Genomic DNA, 20,867 nt, shown 5'->3' on the forward strand with positions numbered 1-20,867 from the left:
TCACCTTCATCGGGGGCTGACGACGTGGCTAACAAACTGTTAGAGTTGTGTAGGGATAGTGTTTAAAATGTAGGGAGCTGTACTAGCGTTCATTTTACCAGATCTGTTCCGAGTTGGACAGTCTCATGGTGAAGTGTGCTGGTGGCCTGTGTCTGGGAGGAAATGAAAGGTGAAGGACCGTGTTGCCTACCTATGTATTGATAATATGATTCCCTGAGTGACTACAGAGAGAAGCTTGGGAGGTAAGTTTGGGGCTTATCTCAGAATGTGTGTCCTTTTACCAGTTTTATTCACTGTTGGCTCCAGAATTCTTTCAGAAACCAAGAAATGAGAGTATGTCAAGAGTTAAAGGAAGCTTTCACTTCCAGAAATCGAAGCAAAATAGAGGCTTTTAGAGCCTGAAATTAGCTTTTTTGAAATGATAGGATTATAAAATCATTGGCAAAAGAGTTTAGAACTTGACTGCTCTAAAAAGAGTTCTTTGTGCCGTAGGTGGTCAGAATGGCTTCAACATTCCTCAAGTCACCCCATGCCCAGAAGTAGGAGAGTACTTGAAGATGTCTCTGGAAGACCTGCATTCTTTGGACTCCAGAAGAATCCAAGGCTGTGCACGAAGACTGCTTTGTGATGCGTATATGTGCATGTACCAGAGTCCAACAATGAGTTTGTACAAATAACTGGGGTCATCAGGAGAGGTGAAGAAACCGAAGGCAGTCTTAACGTTGGATCTTATTTGAGCTGGCAGTCTGTTCCACGTCCATTGCCGGCAATGGATGTCTCTGTGGTGATGATCCTTCAGAAAAGGATGCCTGTGTTTAAAAACAAATTGCTTTTGTGTTCCTGAAGTATTTAATAAGAAGCATTTTGCACTCTAGAAAGTATGTTTGTGTTGGTTTTTTAAGAAGTCTAAATGAAGTTATTAATACCTGAAGCTTTAAGTTAAGTGCATTGATCATATGATATTTTTGGAAGCATACAATTTTAATTGTGAAAGTTTAAAGCCTCTTTTAGTCCATTGAGAATGTAAATAAATGTGTCTTCTTTATGGACCAAGGATATGAAATCATTTTTCCTTTGTAGCTAACGGTTGCCTTGAGGAAGAAATAATTTGGTTTTATTAAGAATCTACTCTCAATCCAGTTATTAAAGGTATACTGAGTTTGATTTGTTAATCCTTTCTATATACTGCTGATCCTTGCATGTCTACAATCTGCTCAGTTTTTCTGTGTTTCTGCAATAGTGGTCAGAAAAATACTTAGATTCCCTTAATGGTGTTGTTTTCTATTTGTTCTGGTTTTGAGATAAATGAGTGATTCTGTCCCAAAATGTCCATTTTTGAAGTGATTTTCCTGGAGGATTAGGGTATTCAGCAGTTGAAGCTCTTCATTCATAGTAGTTACTATCAGCTAACAGGTTTTTTTTAAGGCTTTTAACTATTAATATTTTATGGAATGGGGCATAGTAAATTGATAAAAGAATTAGAGTGATAAGTAAATAAGATAGTCCTACACAAACAAACATACAGTCCATAAGAAAATGAATTTGGCATATAGAATTACTCTTTAAAATTTCCCTGAAGAGATGGATATTTAAACTTCTGTTATTTTAGACAAGATTGTCCAGAACTTAGGTTCGATCTGTCAGCCAGTAATCCCATTACATTCAGTGTGACGTCACTTGAGATAATGAATCAGATATGTCATCGAAATGTTAGCAGCAGCTTCATCCTCCTTCTGATTAAGTAGCAGTGGGATGTTTTGTTTAGTAATAGCCATAGTGTGTAGACCACAGTGGATGTTGTACACTAGGACCGCAGATTATACCTGTCCGTGCTGTGGGATGTGCATTCTCTGAGTGTTGTTTTGCAGTATCATTGTCTTCCTGGAACGACTTTCTAACTGTGCAGAAAGGCAGAAAGGTTGTCATATGTGTATGGCCTATGACTTTATAAAATATTTAATGTGAAAAACAGTGGAAAGAATCTTTACAAACCCTGCAATTCCTTTTTTAAAGGCACTTTTATTCTTTGGTTTTATCATTCCATTTTGCAAGTATTTACTAGCTTTATAAACTACAATAAGGTACAAAAACTCATCTTGTAATTTTTTCATTTTTGAAATGAAAAAGTACATATATTTTGCACAAGGTTTTGTACTGCTAAGTGCTTGGTTGGGGTGGTGAGATGATGATTAGATCAGGGGTGAGGCTGAGGGACTCTGGGTTCCGGGCTAGTCCTGCCTCCATCTCCCTTGGGTAAAATGAAGGGTGTGGGGTACAGGACGCGTAAGGCCTTTTATAGCTCTGACCACCCAGAAGTCCAGTCACCTTGTAATAAATATGTGTTGAATGAAGAAATGGATGAATGAGCTTGTCAATGTGATTTTTAAAAACTTGTCTACCTGGAGGAATGATTGGGAATCTAAATGGGGCCAGCCCTTGGCATCTGCAGGTTTCTCATCCATGGATTCAACCAACTGCAAATGGAAAATATTACTTAAAAAGGATGGTTGCACCTGTATTGAACATGTACAGACTTTTTTCTTGTCATTATTCTCTGCACAATACAAGAACTCTTTACGTAGCATTTACATTTATTAGTTATAAGTAATGTAGAGATGATTTCATTAAAATATACAGGAGGATGTGTGTCAATTATATGCAAATTCTGTTCCATTTCATATCAGGGACTTGAGCATCTTCAGATGTTGGTATCTGCAGGGATCCTTGAACCAAAACCCTTCGGATACTGAGGGCTGGCTTGGTAAGACTGGATTTAACAGTTAAAATAAAAAAAAAAGGAGACTTCAGTAGAAATTAAAATGCAAGTTGAGGAATCTCTGCTACCCAGGCTGTCATGGTAGAGGACTTGAAGAAGACCTGTTTGGATGTACACCTGGTTTCAAAACTCAGGTGTGGGGACTGTCTTAAATGGGAGGGCCTCATCCATAAATGATTTCTGATGACGTCTTCTTCAGGTGGAGCTTGATGTCCTTTTAATGTTACTTGGGGAGGGATGCTCATCAAGGGATGCCAAGGCCAGCTCTGGTGGTTCCTGGGGAGGCTGGGTCCTTCCCTGCTTCTGAGTGTCATGGGGCAGCAGGAAGGTTTCTCCCTCACCTGTCTGTCCTGGCTTCCTCTGGTTAGCCCCTCCTGTTCTGCACTTCAGCACAGCCTGGTTTGTCAAGAGGGGCATAGTTGGGGCTGGGCTGCATGGCGTGAGGGCCAGTGTGCCTGCTGGCTATTTAATTTTTGGCCTTAGGTTTTCTTTAATATTTTCCTGTTGGCTTCTTAAAGGTTTTGGTTATCTTTTTTTCCTTATCTACAATCAAGATGACAATATAATCAAATCATCTCATTTATAACATGGCTCATGATTCATAACTATAAGTAGAAAATATGTCATGTTCCCCACCTCCAAATAAATGTGTGTGTGTGTGTGTGTGTGTGTGTGTGAGAGAGAGAGAGAATGGGGAAGGAGAGCAATGTTATCATATATACAGAGGCTAAATGTGTCCCATCCCTCACTATCAGCTTTATAAAGGAGTTTGACTCCGTCCATGAAAGAATGTTTTGTAAGACTAGGAAAACACATTGAAAACTAGGAAAAACAGCAGGAAAAATCAACTTAATATGTTGTTACCATTGCTAAGGATTTTTTTCTTAGAATAATTTAGGATTTTTAAAAATTTATATTTGTAAAATGGCTGTAAATAAATGGTCAGGTTCTTCCTATCCTTAGGATTCATTTTTTTTTTTCTCACAGATTTTGAGAACAAGGGGAGGACAATTTATGGAAGATCAAGATTCCATAAATCTTACAGAACTGTATTGTTTCCCAAATTCTTGCTTGTTTGAATATGGCATCTTCATAGACTCAGGATTCATTACCCTCTATAGCTGGATCTTGAAAATTACCCAGCCAGATAATTTCGCATCTGCTTGGATGATTGTAGACCGGGATGTGAATGGAGGATAAAGTATTAGGCCTTTGCTGAGTAACTACCAACCAAGAAGCGTTTCTCGGACACTTACTAGGTGCCTAGGATTGTATCAGAGGGAACATGAGACGGGTCCCTGCCCTACCTAGTTTTAATGACAGAGTATCTATTAAAGGCTGCTTACCTGAAGGGTATGGGTGACAGGTCTAGAGGAAGCTCTGGGAAGTGGTGTGGTGTGACAGAAAAAGGAGCAGACTAGGGCTGAGAGACCCACGTTCTAGCCCTGTTCCTGTCACTTGCTTTGTATGCTTAGAAAACAGCTTGGCCTCTTGGGCTTTAGTCTCCTCCTCTACATAATGAGAGGGTTAGACTATTGAATTTTATAGGAAAAAAATAAAAATTCCTGGGTCCTAGGCCATGCCTACTGAATCCAATTGTTGATGAAGAGGCCTAGGAGATCTGGGAGGGGAGGTTCCCCAGGGGAATCTCATGACCAGCTGGGTGTGAAATCTGCTAACTGGAAGATCGCAAAGTTTCCTTCACTTTTTGTGATTTTGTGATCATGTAATGTTACTGTATTATTTACGTCAATGTGGGTACTTGGATGTTTATCCTACTGTTTCTCTGTGTTTACATGTTAATTTATGTAAGAAATGCATTTTAGTCTATGTTCCTCAACCTGCTGTTTCCTACAGGTGTTAGTAGTCATTGAATACAAGTAAGACGTAAGAGGACATTTGATGTTATTTACCTGGACATCTTCTTTCCCTTTATTTATTTAGAGGAAATTGAGATTCTAGGAACCAAAAAAAAAAAAAAAAAAAGAAAAAGAAAACAAAATTCTTAGGCAAAGTTAAAGAAAAGAAATTACATTATTTCTTACTATTTGCTACTTTATAATGAAAAAATTTAAATTATATGGGAAGATTATTCTCTGGGTTAACAAATCCTTGTCATAAAGAAAGAGGTCTTCTTAAAGTAATTAAGGCCTGTAATTTAAAATAATGCCCCTTTCTCTAGCGGTTGGTGATGTGAATAACACATTCACAATTCTCCATTAATGAAGATAATATTTGAATTTCCCAAAGCAGGTGATGAGTTGGGGAGGAGAAAGAGATGTTAAAGTGAAAACTCATGTGCAAAAGAGGAGGTGTAGGAAGAAGTAATATAAACTCCTTAAAGCAGATATGCATGGGGCCATACGAAGGCCAGGATTCTGCTGGCGTCAGGGGATTGCCCCTTTTGACAGAAACTGGGGTTTTCGACTGAGGCTTCCTTCAGGGAGTTTGCCTTGCACTTCTCTGAACCCCTTTCAGACCTCTTTTTGGGTAGAAGAGATGGGAGGAGGGGAGAAAGACTGTTCATCTGATTCTAAATCCTGGAGCAGCTGAAGGCTTTCTCTTGGGTCTCGATGCAGTGCTAAAACATTAACCAGCAAGTATGGCCAAGGATAGTGAAAATGTGGGAAAGAAAGATCTTCCTCCTCCCTGATCATAGTGTCTGTAGCCAGGTTACTCAAGAACCCCGTTTCATTTCCTGGCCCTTTGCCTTGGCAGTGATGACGTTTTTATTTCACTGTATTTTAAAGTCTTCATTTATTTTAATAACATGGGTTAAGGAGAAGGGCCACTATTGGAGGGAACTGTCCTTTCAAGAACCACAGCTTCCGATATAATAAGTACTTTTAAAAACTGTCCACTTTACCTTAAAAAAATTCTAGTGGGATTATACTGGAGACTAAACTACCCTTGGTTTTAGTTAATAAAATGGCCTAGTACTGTGGAATTCTAATTTTAGGAAGTCTTAGCATCAGATCATAAACATTAATTAAAAGAACTCACATCCCATTTGAACTTCCCAGGGGAGTTGGGATTCTTAGTAGATTGATAGAAAGAGGCTCATTTTATACTGCATTTCCCATTTCTGGTATCTTGTTCAGCATTTTTTTATTATTATTTTTTGTCTGCAGAACATCCTATATTTATGACAACATTCTTTAAGAAGAACACCATGTAGAACACCCCTTATATCAGCTTGCTCTGATTTAGCCTTAATTTTGTTAAATTTTTTAGAGATGAATGAAGTGCTGCTGTGGAAAGAAATGTACATATACTATTTCTGTATCATTAAAAATTACATTTTTATGGTTCCTTTTCTTGGATTTCTTTGGGGGAAGGGTTTTGGGTTATGGGAAGGCTGGCATTGGGTTTCTACAACACTTTGAGTGTTTGTGGTAAGATTTCTTTGAGAAAATGCTATAACTGAGTGCCACCATTACAATTGCTTTAGAAAACCTCACACACCCTGTTCTGGGAGATGTGCCAGTGTATGACGCTGTGTGGCTTCTTGACCTAGCCTCATACTTCCAACCTCTGATGCTTGTTAAAGCTCAGCTGCTCCAGCCTCCAAGCCACTCCAACCAGAAGTTGTCCCCCTGCTTCATCCTGTCATCTATAAACACGAACCCAACACTGTTGATTAAGGAGTATTGTGTCCCATTCTTTTTTCTTTTTTTGAGATGGAGTCTCACTCTGTCACCCTGGCTGGAGTGCAGTGGTGCAGTCTTGGCTCACTGCAACCTCCATGTCCTGGGTTCTAGCGATTCTCCTGCCTCAGCCTCCCGAGTAGGTGGACTTGCAGGCATGTGCCACCATACCTGGCTAATTTTTTGTGTGTTTTCAGTAGAGAGAGGGTTTCACCATGTTGACCAGGCTGGTCTGGAACTTCTGACCCCAAGTGATCTGCTCACTTGGGCCTCTGAAAGTGCTGAGATTACAGGTGTAAGTCACTATGCCCGACCAGTAGTGTGTCCCATTCTACCACAGCTGCCACAGAGGCAGTTCAATATTTCACTTTTCTGTAATCAGAGGAATGACTGCATGATGTTCCGTGGACTGAAATTACTACTTTGGTCTTCTTGTAGGTAACAGATAAACCTTCCTTGGAAATTATTTGGAGTTTAAGTTTGTTTAAGTCATCTATTGTGCCAAGATAGGAAAGCTAGACTGGTCTGAGTTGGTAATACTGGTATTAACAATACATTGGAAAACATTTTTGTTTCAGAACGCCATGGGTGGGTATACATGCTAATATCCAAACAATGTCATTCTGACATCACCGATCTTCCTTGTCAGACTGAAGGGTAGGCACACGTTTTCATAGTACCCACTCTTTGTGACTCTGTTTGGGTCTGTTACTGTGATGGTGACAGCATGTATGCTTGTGCCCATCTGCAGAGGACAGTTAAGTGAAAATGAGTCTTTGTCAGAAGAGAGCTGGCCTGGAGGAAGGAGAAGCCACTGACCCCCTCTCACAAGCCCCTTTTCTTGACTTGCTGAGGCATATTCTCCCTCATTATCACCTGAAGAATGTGTGTGCACTGCCTTCGAGCAGCGGTTCTCGATTCAATCCTGGTTGCATGTTGAATTCACACAGGGAGATTTTAAAGATGCCGACACCTGTGCACACCCCAGACCTATTGGAATCTCTGAAGATGGGGCCAGGCAGTTGGTCCTTGGCAAAGTTCTTTATATCCATCTGTTGTGCAGCCAGGACTGGGGACCAGTTGTCAGGAGGAATGGAGGTTTCTGAGGGAGACGGAATCAACTTGGCATTCCCTGGTGGAACTGTTTGCCCTGGAAAAAGACAAGAGGGTTGTGGATATGAACAAGCTCCTCAGGGGAAGTAGGAAATTTATTATAAAGCTACCAGCCCAATCCCTTGAGGAGAACCTAGGGAATATATGGGGAATGTGTTCCAGAGGCAGGAGAGAGAATTTAGAAGGAGGATGAAAATTCCACTATTTGTGAAGAGGACTTAAAGATATCCTTAGAAGGGTGCGATGAAGATGCTGTTCCCTTTGTTTCAGAAATGTTTCAGAGATAAGCCTCAAATGTATAAAAAGAAAAGAGAAAACTCATCAGGTGGATTAGGGAAGAAAGCAGGCAGGTGAGTTCTTGGGGTAGGGCTGTTTTGGGGCAAGCTTTCAAGCCTCTCTTTGCACTGAACTGTGGGCAGTCAGGTCTCTGCGGGCTGTCAGCGTCCGTAGACCGCTTTGAGTGCTGATTTTATTGGAGAGCAGGTAGTTTGTGAGGTCTAATTAGAGTAATTGGGTGAGTGAAGACTGAAATGGGCATGTAAGAATAGTGTAATTCACCCAGCAGACTGAACCTCCTCACAAAAGCTCGACAGAAATTTGCAAGTTGCGCCCACTCTTTTGACTGTACCACTTTGCTAGGAGCTAATGAAAACCTTTAAATTCCGTGTAGGAAATCACCTTACAAATAACACACAAATCTGTTTTAACATCCAATATGGCCTTTCCCAAAGTAAGTAGTTGGAAGTTATGCTAGGGTTTGAAGAGCTGGCGAGGGCGTTGACTGTGCCAGAGTTGACTTCCTGAGTCCCTCTCCTCAAGCCCTCCCCAGCTTTAGCCAACTTTGGAAGTGACCCCTCAGGTCTTGCCTTGCAGGTTCCATTTGGTGGCAGGCAGGACGCAGCAGCCTGTAATAAACGCAGTCAGGCTTCAGGCCTTCTCATTGGCTCCATACAGGCAAGTCTGCTCCGGGTTGCTGCATGGTGGGGTGATGGCATTGGAATGTATTGTATTTTAAACAAATGTGTGTTTTGCTGGGCCTGGCCATCTCTGCAAACTTTAGACTGTTTTGTTCCTATGTATTTCTAAATGGCGCCCTGTAGGTCGCCCACTGGGGGTGGGATGGGCCGATGTGGGTTGGAAGGACTAAGTGCAGTGTCAGGTATCTGTTCAGAGGTCATCTTCCTGAAGAGGCCTTTACAGACCACATGAGCCAGGGGTGTGCTGGCCAATGTTTAACAACCAGCTCTTGGGGGCTGAGGGGCAACCCCGTTTGTAGCCTCTGCTGATTTGGTGGTATAAATACTCCCACCACGGCCAATTGCAGGCTACCAAAATGATACCTTTGAAGGAACTAGGGAAGAGTTATATAGTAGAATTAATATAAGTACATAGCATTTCCACCATACAGATACGATAGACATAAATACCTGTGCACAAACCACGAAGGCAAACTGCAGCCCATGAACCAAACCATCCCAGCACCTATTTTGTGAATCACATTTGATTGGAACACAATCACGACCATTTATCTAAGTACGGGTTGAATATCCCTTATCTGGACTGTTTGGGACTAGAAGTGTTTCAGGTTTCCGATGTTTTTGGATTTGGGAATATTTGCAGTACTGAGTGAGCATCCCCAATCCAGAAATCCGAAATCCAAAACTCTCCAATGAGCGTTTCCTTTGAGTGTCACATTGGTGCTCAAGATGTTTTGGATTTTGGAGGATTTCAGATGTTTGGATTAGGGAGCATTTCGGATTAGAGATGCTCAGTCTGTATTATCAATGCTTTTGCACTGTAATGGCTGAGACAAATAGTTTTGACCAAACCCTTAAGGCTGACACAGTCATTAGACGGCCCTTTCCAGAAACAGTTTGCTTATCCTTGGCATAGAAAATGGTAAAATGTAAAATAAAAAGGAAGTAATGAGTTTTGAGTATTTGTTACGTTTGTTTTAAATATAATTTCAGTGTAAGTTTATGCGATTTAACTTCAATAATAGATACACTCAAGAACTGATGAGCAAAATTTCTGAAAATGTAACAATGGGCTCTCATGAGCCGTGGGTGCCAGCTCCAATCTACTTTGCCATCATCTCCAATGCACCGACTACAGGTAGTTATAGACTCCTGCATGCTTCACTTTCTCCACAGCACCGACTCCCTGGCCGCAGGGCGTACTGTGGGCTCCTTGCTCTAGAAGCAGGGTTTCCCCTGGTCCCTTCAGTTGTCTTTCCTTACCACCTTGATCAGTGCCTGGCACAAACCTCCCGCCTTAGCCTCCTGAGTAGTTGGGACTGCAGATGCACACCACCACGCCCAGGTAACTTTCTACGTTCTTGTAGAGAGGGGGCTCTAACTATGTTGTCCAGGCTGTACAGTACAGCCTTTTATTCGTAGAAGCCCCACTCTCTATTGTCAGTGTGATCAGAATTAGATCACTGTCCACATGCCTTTTGAGCAAGCACAAGACGTCTCAGTCTCCAGTTCCTCACATAATACTTCCTCTCAGAAGTGGAGACATCGTAGAACTCCCCTCCTAGGGCTTTTACGAACTTTGAATGAAACCATGCACGAAAAGTGCTCATCACAGTGCCTGGCACCCGTAGCTCCTCAGTAAACAGCAGCCACCAGTGGCAGCAGCATTAGTACTAACATCATAAAAGTGAACTTGAGACACAGGTTGCAGGTCTAATCAGCGTCTCTTTCCGCCTCTCGTCTCCCTCCACGATCCTATTTTAAGGCACATTCTGGAGTCTTTAGATGGTTTTGTGAGATTGAGATTTTCTCAGGCATCTTGTCCTCCTGAGTGCAGCAGCGCCATCTTGTGGTCATTACGGGTTATGGCGATGTCCTAGCTCTCAACTCGGAGCGGCAGCCAGACCCCAGGCTTGGGAGGCAGCAGGGATTTTTGAAAGCCAACGTGCAGTCGGGGCTACGCACCAGATTACACACGATATCCAAGAGGGTTTAAGTTTCCTCTGCGTCATTTCGGGACAGCTGCTTAATGTTGGCCATTTCTGTTCGTGGCTGTCCCCTCTCATAATGCGCTCTGTCTTACCCTTTCTCTGCATCTGCCGCTCCATCTCGAGCTTTCAGGCACCTTCTACAAATGGGGTTTAAAATAAGCTATCGCCATCTACTGGGCGAATGCCGTAAGGTCGGCTGTGAGGTCCTGGAATCTGCAAAGGAATGAATGAATTACAAAACTGTGGCTTTAAGCGGGGAAAGCAGGTACGTAATAGGATTCTGATGTCACCTCCCTTTATTGGCGATCCTTTCTCGGTGTAAGCCTTATGTCGACTGTGCTAAGTACAGCTTATTTTGTCAGGATCCCAATATGAAAATCAACCGCACTGTCTTCAGTATTTCCCAAAGAGCGGTCTTTGGACTAGCCGGCATCGGAGTCATCTAGGGAGCTTTAAGAACGCAGGCCCTGGCTGGGCGTGGTGGCTCTCACCTGTCATTTCAGCACTTTGGGAGGTTGAGACGGGCGGGTCGCTTGAGGCCAGGAGTGTAAGACCAGCCTGGGGCAACACAGCAAGACCTAGTCTCTACAAAAAATAATTATAATAAAAATTAGATAGGTGTAATGATGCACTCCTGTAGTCCTAGCTACTTGGGAAGTGAAGGCGTGAGGATCGCTTGAGCCCAGGAGTTCGAGACTGTAGTGAGCTTTGATCACACCACTGCACTTAAGCCTGGGCAACAGAGCAAGACCCTGTCTCTAAAAAAGATAATTTGGTCTCGGAGGCCCTGTGCAAAACCTACAGTATCAAGCTTTCAGGACAGGGCCCTGGAATCTGCATTTTGCACACTTCCCCTTTTCCCTCCGAGAGAATCTGAGTCATGCTGAAGTGTGAGAACCACTGCCACTGTGGAGTAGATGTTCCCCCCTACCCCGGAAATCCAGAGAAGAGATTGCACTTGGATTAAGACTTGCATAAGTGAGGGGTTGAGTCCAGTCTCTCCCCCACCGCAAGACCCTGTTGCATGTATATATGTTGCAAGACATGTATTAAAAAAAAAAAGACTTGCATAAACTCCTTCTGTGCAAATGAGAACGAGCATCACTACCAAAGTCACAGTGCCCTGTCACTCATTTTGTGTGTGGATTCAGTGATAACAGACTCAAAGTCCTGGGACCAGCACCTGGCACACCATGGGGGCTCAGATGGGTCACTACTGCTGCTGTTACCTGTGTGAGGCCAGCTGGAGGCCTCCTTGGCATTCCTCACCCCCTCCCATCCACCTCTGCTTGGGAGGTGAGGGAAAATGGTTCACACTTTTATACCAAGTCTTGACCTGCCACCTCAGGGACTTCTCCCAGAGTAGGACTCACTTCAAACAAAGCACACAGCTGTGTTGGAAAGATTCCAGTATTGAGTCACCCTCTTCCTGGGTGGTCCCTCTCTGAGCCTCAGTTTCCCCATCCCTAACACAGAAGATTGTATTAGAGAGTCTGTGCTGTTCCTTCCAGCTCTGACGTTCAGGGAGGCTCAGAGCTTTGCAAGATCTTTTCCCACATGGCACTTCTGTGGTGTCTGGGTCCGGTGTGCACAGAGACCCCTCCTCAGAATGCTGATTTCTCTTGCTTTGATTCTTTCTCTGCCTGCTACCCCTAAACGATTTTGCACAAATTGTGAGTTATGTAGGTGCCTGACACATGAGTGCTTGTTTTTCAAAAGTCTTCATGTTGTGCATACCTCATCCCCAGTAATTCTGTTCCTAGGAAATTTTTCTAAGGCAATCATGATCACAGATGTGCCCAAGATTAGCTGTCAGACTCCAAGTAGCACTTTTTTTTTTTTTTTTTTTTTTTTAAGACGGAGTTTCGCTCTTGTTACCCAGGCTGGAGTGCAATGGCGCGACCTTGGCTCACCGCAACCTCCGCCTCATGGGTTCAGGCAATTCTCCTGCCTCAGTCTCCTGAGTAGCTGGGATTACAGGCACGCGCCACCGTGCCCAGCTAATTTTTTTGTATTTTTAGTAGAGACAGGGTTTCACTATGTTGACCAGGATGGTCTCGATCTCTTGACCTCGTGATCCACCCGCCTCGGCCTCCCAAAGTGCTGGGGTTACAGGCGTGAGAGCACTTTTTATAATGGGGGCCGAACTTGAAAAAGTTAAATGTGCAGGACCGTAATAAATTATGGTACAACTAGACTATACCATAATCATTAACCATGTGCCGCTATTAATGAGTCTTCTGGAATGCCACTTTTTAAAGGACATGAGCAAAGGTTTGCAATATATTAGGTGAAAAAAGTGGATTATAAAAATGCATGTATCATAATAGATCTAATTTTGTGTATAAAAAATTTGTGGCTGGGCATGGTGGCTCATGCCTGTAATCCCAGCACTTTGGGAGGCTGAGGCAGGCAGATCACCTGAGGTCCAGAGTTTGAGACTAGCCTGACCAATATGGTGAAACTCTGTCTCTTCTAAAAATACAAAAATCAGTCGGGCTGTGGTAGCATGCCTGTAATCCCAGCTACTCAGGAGGCTGAGGCAGGATAATTGATTCAACTCGGCAGGTGGAGGTTGCAGTGAGCCGAGATTGCACCACTGTACTCCAGCCTAGTGACAGAGCAAGACTCCGTCTCAAAAAAAAAAAAAAAAAAAGAATTCTTAGCTCGTTAAAATATAGCCTTTGATGGATGCAGTGGCTCATGCTTGTAATCCCAGCACTTTGGGAGGCTGAGGGAGGAGGATTACTTGAGCCAAGGAGTTCGAGACCAGTCTGGACAACATAGCAAGATCCTGTCTCTACACTCCCCCCAAAAATTAGCCCAGTACGTTGGTGCTAATCTGTGTCCCACCTACTCGGGAAGCTGAGGCAGGAGGATCGCTTCAGCCCAGAAGTTCAAGACTGCAGTGATCCATGATGGTGTCACTGCACTCCAGCAGCCTGGGTGATACAGTGAGACCCCACCTCAAATAAATAAATAAATCAATAGTAAATGTCTTTCTTCTTTCCTAACCTAGGCATTTAAGGTTGTATATTTTCCCCACGTTCTGCTTTAGCTGTATCCAATAGATTTTGATAAATAATATTCTCATTGTTTAGTTCTGAATATTTTCTGATTTCCATCATGATTTCTTCTTTGACCCATGAGTTAGCTGATTTCTTTTCTTCACCAATCCATGTACTTGCTCTATTCACGTCCTGTCTTCTCTGGGCCCTAGGGATCTAGGCTACCTTCTCCAAACCCCTCAGAGCATCTGTACGGGACCACATTGCTGAACTTTCAAAGGTTACAAGACACAATCTTGTAATCACTCAGTCAGTCAGAGCTCAGTTATAAGACACAATGTTGTAACTTCTCAGATGGGCTGATTCAATTCCCTTAACAAATTATAAGAGAAACTAAGTTCAGCGCAATAACGAATACATCTTCTGTACCCACAGCTAATCAGAGAGGACTGTATTGTGTTCCGTGCTCTGTAAATACCTCGCCACATAAGCCAGCTTTAGTGCAGCCTTGAAGACAAATTAGTTTATTTCCTCAATCTCAACCTAGGGTTACCCAGACTTCTGTGAACACAGCATACATTTTTGGAAAACAGACAAAAAGAAAAACTAAAATGTTCCTCAACCCAGTCCATTTTACCACTGCAGCTTAATTCTAATTCAGTCATTCATTCGATAACTCATTTATTTCATCAACAAATATTTATGGAGTACCTACCATGTGCAAAGCACTATGAACACAACAAACTTTGAGCAAATATGTATGAAGTACCTAATAGATTCTGGCGGAATAAACGAATGACGGATGAATCAGTCAATGGCCAAGGCTGGACAATTGGTCTAGCATCGGCCGTCTCATTACCTACTGTGAGCTTATTCAAACTACTCTCCTTGGCCTCAATTTCCCAATTTATAAAGTAGAACGTTAGTAAGTGTTCCATCTGCCTCTCAGGAGCCCTAAGAATCACTGTTTGGAAGAAACAGAAGAGTTTCAAAATTACTCAGTGGTCATTTCTCTGTCTTGGTGGTCTCTGTTGAGTCATTACATTGTTGGGGGCAGTTGTATCCCAACTCTGAACATCTATGATCTAATGCAATTTCATATCATAAATCCTACATAAACATTTAAGCTATATTAGTGTATAATATGCTACTATTATATCTTAGTATATAATATGCTATGTTAATTATAAAATAGAGATTCAATATACTGAGGTGTTATGACCTGTTGTGCTGTTAATTTAAAACAGAAATAAAAGCATACAAGTACAGAGTATCACTCATAACAGAAATAATCAATAGCAGACAATGGTAATAGACACTGTCCTAAGCATTACTCATCGAGTTAATTCATCGAATCCTCCCAACAGCCTTACAGGATAGGCACCATATGACTATTACCATTGCTTTATAGATGAGGAAACTGAAACAAGAGAGAATAAGGCTGCAGAGGCTCCATCGGGAAGCCTGAGACCACGCAGGGTTGACCTTGAGCCTGCGCCATTCTGGCTCCGGAATCCGAGCCCTTGGCCACCACACACTTCCTCTCAGCAGAAGCAGTATGTTGGCCAGGCAAAGTGGCTCATGCCTGCAATCCCAACAGTTTGGGAGGCCAAGACGGGAGGATTGCTTAAAGCCAGGAACTGGAGCCCAGACTGGGCAACAAAGCAACACCCCATCTCTAAAAGAAAAACAAAATTAGCTATGCATGGTGGTACAGGACCCATAGTCCCAGCTACTCCGAGGCCAGAATCTCACTTGAGCCCAGGAATTCAAGGCTACAGTGAGCTATGACCGTGCCACTGCATTCTAGCCTGGGTAACAGAGTAAGACTTCATCTCTTTTTAAAAAAAAAAAAGTTGTATGTCGCCTGCCAAAAGTCAAGAGTAAATTTTACCTACACGGCTACCTTTTTAGGGGAAATCCCATAGACCAAGTTACCCCACAGGCTGACTTCATGAGGACAAATCAATCTTGGTGACTAAGCGCCCTTTCCTGGGAACTCTGTGGTGCACGCAGGAGTGCCTCACCCTCTGGGACGGTGTGAAGATCGGCAACCTGATTTCGTCACATTCATACTGGCTGACGAAACCCCGCTCCCATGCCAGGTCCAGCACGCCCTCCACATGGCTGTGGAGCCTCCTGACAATGGCTGGCCGGTGACTCTGCAGGTCTCGGGCTGGGTGGAGCGAGTAGGGGTCCCAGCAGCCGTGCAGCTTGGGGGTCTGGCTGTCAGCCTGGGCTTCCTGGACAGCTGCGATGAGTTTCTGACAGGCCCAAGTACCCTTATTCCAGACGGTATCCAGGAGGTGCCTGGCCAAGTGGGAGAGAGGCTGGCCCAGGATGTGGAAGCCCTCGTAGTCTTCCCAGGAGAGGACCTCCCAGGAGAGCAGCCAGTCCAGGACGCTCTCGAAGCCCTCCAGGGACCCCGAGACCAAAAGCTCCACCAGCTGGCTCCTCTGTGCCTGAAAAGCCTCCTGCGAACACATCTCACAACCTGGGGAGGAGAACAACATCAGTGCGGGACTTCTCTGAAAGCCAGACGCGGGGTGGTCGGGAAGGCCAAGGCAAGTCAGCCCCAGCAAAACCCGAGCTGGCCTTGGTTCTAGCCTCAGACTTTATCCAATCCAAGCTCCCCACCATTCAGATGTGCAAATTGAGGCCCAGAGAAGGCAAGAAACACCTCAAGGTCCCACAGAGAGTTTGAAGCAACCAAAAATTAAATCAAGACCCCTAACTCCCATATGCATGCTTGGTCTCTGGCTTAAAACGTTTACAAAGGCTTGAGGTACTATTAGGAGCAAGAGATCTCCTAAGGTCACTTGAGATCAGGAGTTGGAGACCAGCCTGTCCAATACAGTGAAACCCTGTCTCTACTAAAAATACAAAAAGGAGCCAGGCCTGGTGGTGGGCACCTGTAATCCCAGCTACTTAGGAGGCTGAGCAGGAGAATCGCATGAACCCAGGAGGTGGAGGCTGCAGTGAGCTGAGATGGAGCCACGGCACTCTGACCTGGTCAATAGAGACTCTGTCTCAAAAAGAGAGACAGAGAGACAGAGAGAGAGAGAGAGAGAGAGAGAGAGATCTCCCAAGTGATCGGGGAATTAATTCTCTTCGAAGTAGGGTGAGAGGAGCTCTTTGATCCTGACTGGTTTCAGGCTACAGCAGTTTCAGTAATGGTTAATATTTATTAAGCATAAATGACACACCAGGCGCCATTCTAAGTGCTCTCCTGCATGAATTCACGGAACCCTCCCAGCCACTCTGAAGCAGTGGTTATAATCAGCCCCATTTTACAGAGGAAGACACTGAGGCACAGAGAGGCTAACTGATTTGTGCGACATGTCACAGCTAGACAGGCTGGGCCAGGATTTCAACACAAGCCGTGTGCGACTCCAGAATGCACGTCTCTAACTCTTACATTTGGCTTCCCCACGGGGGCCCAAGCCCGTGCCGTGTGCTTTGCACACTGCTCTCCAAGGGGCAGACTCAGGATACTGTTCTAAAGGTCCCAGCCTAGGCAAAGTGAAAAATTACGGTGCAAACTAAGTTGTTTCCAAGCGTTCTGGTGCCTTGTCCCCGTCGCCCCACACACTTGCCCTAGGGCCCTCGCCTCCCTCCCACACCCTCGAAACCACCTGAACAGGCTGCTCCGCTGCTACTGTCGGTAACCTGCTCTGGGTTCTGGGGATTTGAGGGGAAGTGACCTTCCAGGAGCTTCAAGCCCTGGGAGGGTCCCTGAGCAGCCGAGAACATCTCTCAGCATGAACAGTTCTGCAGTTGTCATGGGGGCCATGGACAAGGGCTGGTGCAGGGCCCAGAAGAAACGAAAGTGAAAGGGTGTAAGCATGGAAAACAAAGAGGGCCGTCAGCTTCTTTTTATAAATCAGGGACATTCCCAGACACTCAAGGGGGCAGATGCCAAGTGGCCTGGGGATTTTGCATCTTTCCTGATGGTTGTTTATGTGTCTCTCTCCCTGCCTGGGCCACGTGGAAGCCTCGGTCTTACTTGTCCTGGCATCCCTGAGCCTGGCACAGTGCTGTGTCCCACAGAGGCACTGTGGGAATGTTCATGAATCAAATATCCCCTGGGCATGGGGTGGTGGGAACATTCTGTGCCCGTCCTGATATGGCAGTCACGGTAAGCAAAAGGAGAAACCTTTCATCTCTCAGAATGCTGCTGGGGCACAGGGGACCCTGTGCTGGACAGGTGGGGAAACTGAGGCAATGAGGTTACTTGTTTGTCTGGCTGCTTGCGAGAGAGGGTGTTCCCCTTCAGAGGCCACTGGAAGCCAGGAACTAAGGTAGTTCTCTCAGGCCAAGGAGATCTCCTCCCTGTGCCCACCTCTAAGCAGAGGAGCCAAGAGGGTGGGGTGGCTGGAGACAGGGAAACAGAGGAGAAAAAGGGGCAGAATAAGCTCTGGGCTCAGCCGTGGAGTGGTTCTCAGCTGTAGAAATACCAGCCAAGGATGCAACGGAAGCCCCAACCATCGCCCCTGCCCAGGTCCTCGGGAAAATAACCACCCACCCACCCTCCCCAGAAAACAACCCAGAAATGGAGCCAGCACCCCGCATCTGACCCCAGGCCTGGGAGCATGTGTGTAGCCAGGAATGAAAGAAGGCTGAGAGTCAAGCTGAGCCAGGACAACGCCTGCTCCTCTTACCCAGAGAATGTTCCAGGAGGACACCTGCTCTTTTTCCTCCTCATCAGGAGAGCCTGGACCACCCTCTTCCTCCATCAAAGCCCACTAGGCTGGGGAAGCAGGCGTGGCATCTGCCTGTGGGGCTGGACGGTCCTGGCTGTGTGCCCTGGCCAGCGGGCCTCCCTTTCTGGGCCTCATTTCAACCAGAAGGGAACCGGACAGTCCTCAGAACAACCCGCTTCCCAACACACACACCACACACACACACCACACACACACTGCTTCCCAACACACACACACCCCACACACACCGCTTCCCAACACACACTTACACCCCACACATACTGCTTCCCAACACACACACACCCCCCACACACACCGCTTCCCAACACACACACACCCACACACCCCCACACACACCACACACACACTGCTTCCCAACACACACATACACACACACCCCACACACACACCACTTCCCTCTCCAAGCAGGGATCTGGCAGGAGAGCAAGAAGGCAGCCACGTCTTTCATCAGCTGCTCCTGGTTCTGAGCTTCATTTGGACTTGGGGAAGTGAACCCCTGGAGGAGGCACGGAGAAGCTTGGGCCAGGCAGAAGGGTGATGCAGGTGGCAAGACAGAAGCCACCCGGGGTTGCAAGGAGCAGGGCTCAAATAGCTGGACAGGCCCACCAGCATGGAGGGCCCCAGTTCCCTTCTCACCCCCAAAAGGCTCTGTCCTGTCCTGCAGGGCTCCTGTGCTGACCAGCCCCCACCTTGCCTGGTGAGAAGATGCCTGGTTGAGGGAATGTGGAAGGCCATGCTGCTGATAAAGCTGACTCCCTTGCACATATCCAGGATCACGTCCTGGTGCCGAGGGTCTGCTGTGGAGACAGGAGCTGATGACCGCCCACCACCATTGGTGGGCTAGGCTGCCTGAGCCTTGCCTGACAGCTCCTTGTGGAGATGTCCGCCTGCCTCTCTCAGAGGCTGGGTCATGAGCTATGCCTGTCAAGGACCAGCTGCCAGGACCAGGCTGGGGGCTCTCCCCTGGCATCCATGGCAATCCCCACTGGGCTGTCCTCTATTGCAATGGTCTCAGGCAGTCCATTCCCCTTGACCGAGATGCCAGCATGCTGCCCTTTTGCTCATTTTCTGCCTTGGGCCCCAGAGGATCTTCAAGCTAAGACTCCATGGAAAGCAGACTGCTATTTTCCAGGGAGGTAGGGACCTCCAGCCTGTTGATTTTCAGCTGCATCAGCTGAAGGGCAGCCGGCTTTATAAAAGAGAGGGTACCTGCAGCATAGCAGACACGGTGGAGCAGGAGATAGGATGGGGTATTTGAAAGCTTTGCTGGCCTGGAAGCTTCCTGGCTGGCTGTGGTTGAGGAAAGTTGGGGCTGCACAGCCTGCAGGCATGGCGACATATCCTGCCTGGTATGCAGGTGTCCATGTGTGCATGCACACACCCAACGGCAGCCGGTCACAGGAAACCAACATCTCCCAAGGCAGGAAGACAGCCGTAGAATGAGGGGAGAAGGAAGGGGCTCTCCATTCAGGCCAGAGCTCTCTATAGTGACAGGAATGCCACTGGCATTTTGAGAAAGAGAGTGCTTCATGCTTTGGGACATTTGATGAGGCCAACGCCTGAGCACAAAACACCAGCAGCACCAACACCCGGTGCCCCAGCTGCCCAGCCCAGCATTGTGACATTCACAGGCACCCAGCAGATGTCCACACGCTCCTTAACAGATCAGCACTGCCCTCACTAGGTCACTGGTTTGGCTGCTCTCTAGTTTGCAGTCACTGCAAAGCCTCTGACCTCTGCATTTGGGAGACTGACCACAGGGTGGATGGGAGATGGGAAGGGAGATGTAATGAGTATGGCTTCTTCACTTTCCAGAATAGGTCTCTTTAAGAACTCAGTCCCACCACAGCCCAGGGTGCCCATGCCGGCCCCTGCCACAGCCTCCCAGGGCTGCTCCTCCCCTTTGTCCACGAAGGCATCCACCACCTTCTGCCACAGAGAGCAGAGTTTGTGCCACTGGCCAAGGGGGAAGCCGGCATGGCAGCTGGGCACTGGCACAGGCAGGAAGCCGTGGCTGGGAGGAGACGCAGAGCAGGTGGAGGGTGTGGTGGTGACTGTCTTGCCAATGACGTCCTTGCAGGCACCAGGGCGCAGAGCTCCACCTCCTCCTTGTGGTCATCGAGCACCCGGTGCCTCAGTATCTTGAGCACCAACTTGAGCTCTCCAGCAGCTCCGGGTACGTGGCTGTGACATCACTGTCTCGCCAACGTCAGTGGAGCCATACCAACGATGAAGCGCTGCTCCTGCTCCCACGCTGGGGTGCCAGGGATAATGGACTTGGCCGTGAGCCGGCAGCCACGGTCATCCATCGTCACCGTGCCCAGTGTGCACAGCCCCGCCATGTCCGCCGCCTTATGTTGTGCCCACCATTCAGGTTGGTGGTGGGTGCTACGGAGGCCGCCACGTCCGCACCAAAGTCCTTGTAGTAGTACTGAACGTGAAAGCCCAGGCTGAAGAAGATGTCTTTCCCCATGAACATCTGCAGCTTGGTCTCTCTGGGGTGATGCCTGTCACGCTGCTGTCGATGGCCACCATGGCCCCTGTGTGGCCACTGCCATGAAGTCACTGTGCACCTGGGAGGACCAAGGTTGGGAGAGCACAGGCCCCATTCACAGGAGCCTCAATCTGTAT

General features: G+C 46.3%; 1 protein-coding gene across 6 annotated transcripts in view; it reads left to right on the forward strand.

Annotated features, from left to right (window-relative positions):
* The window catches only part of CYLD (CYLD lysine 63 deubiquitinase), a 56,152-nt gene extending 50,064 nt beyond the window's left edge, over positions 1-6,088 (forward strand). For all 6 annotated transcript variants that reach the window (XM_064383056.1, XM_064383059.1, XM_064383060.1 and 3 more), the window contains one exon: positions 493-6,088. In XM_064383056.1, coding sequence (XP_064239126.1) covers positions 493-677 — 185 coding nt within the window. In that variant the 3' untranslated portion in view covers positions 678-6,088. The remainder of the gene's footprint in view (positions 1-492) is intronic.
* Positions 6,089-20,867: the final 14,779 nt, after the last annotated feature.

The sequence above is a fragment of the Aotus nancymaae genome, unplaced genomic scaffold (assembly GCF_030222135.1).
Source record: "Aotus nancymaae isolate 86718 unplaced genomic scaffold, 86718_ANA_hifiasm-v0.15.2.pri h1tg000030l, whole genome shotgun sequence".
Lineage (NCBI taxonomy): Eukaryota > Metazoa > Chordata > Mammalia > Primates > Aotidae > Aotus > Aotus nancymaae.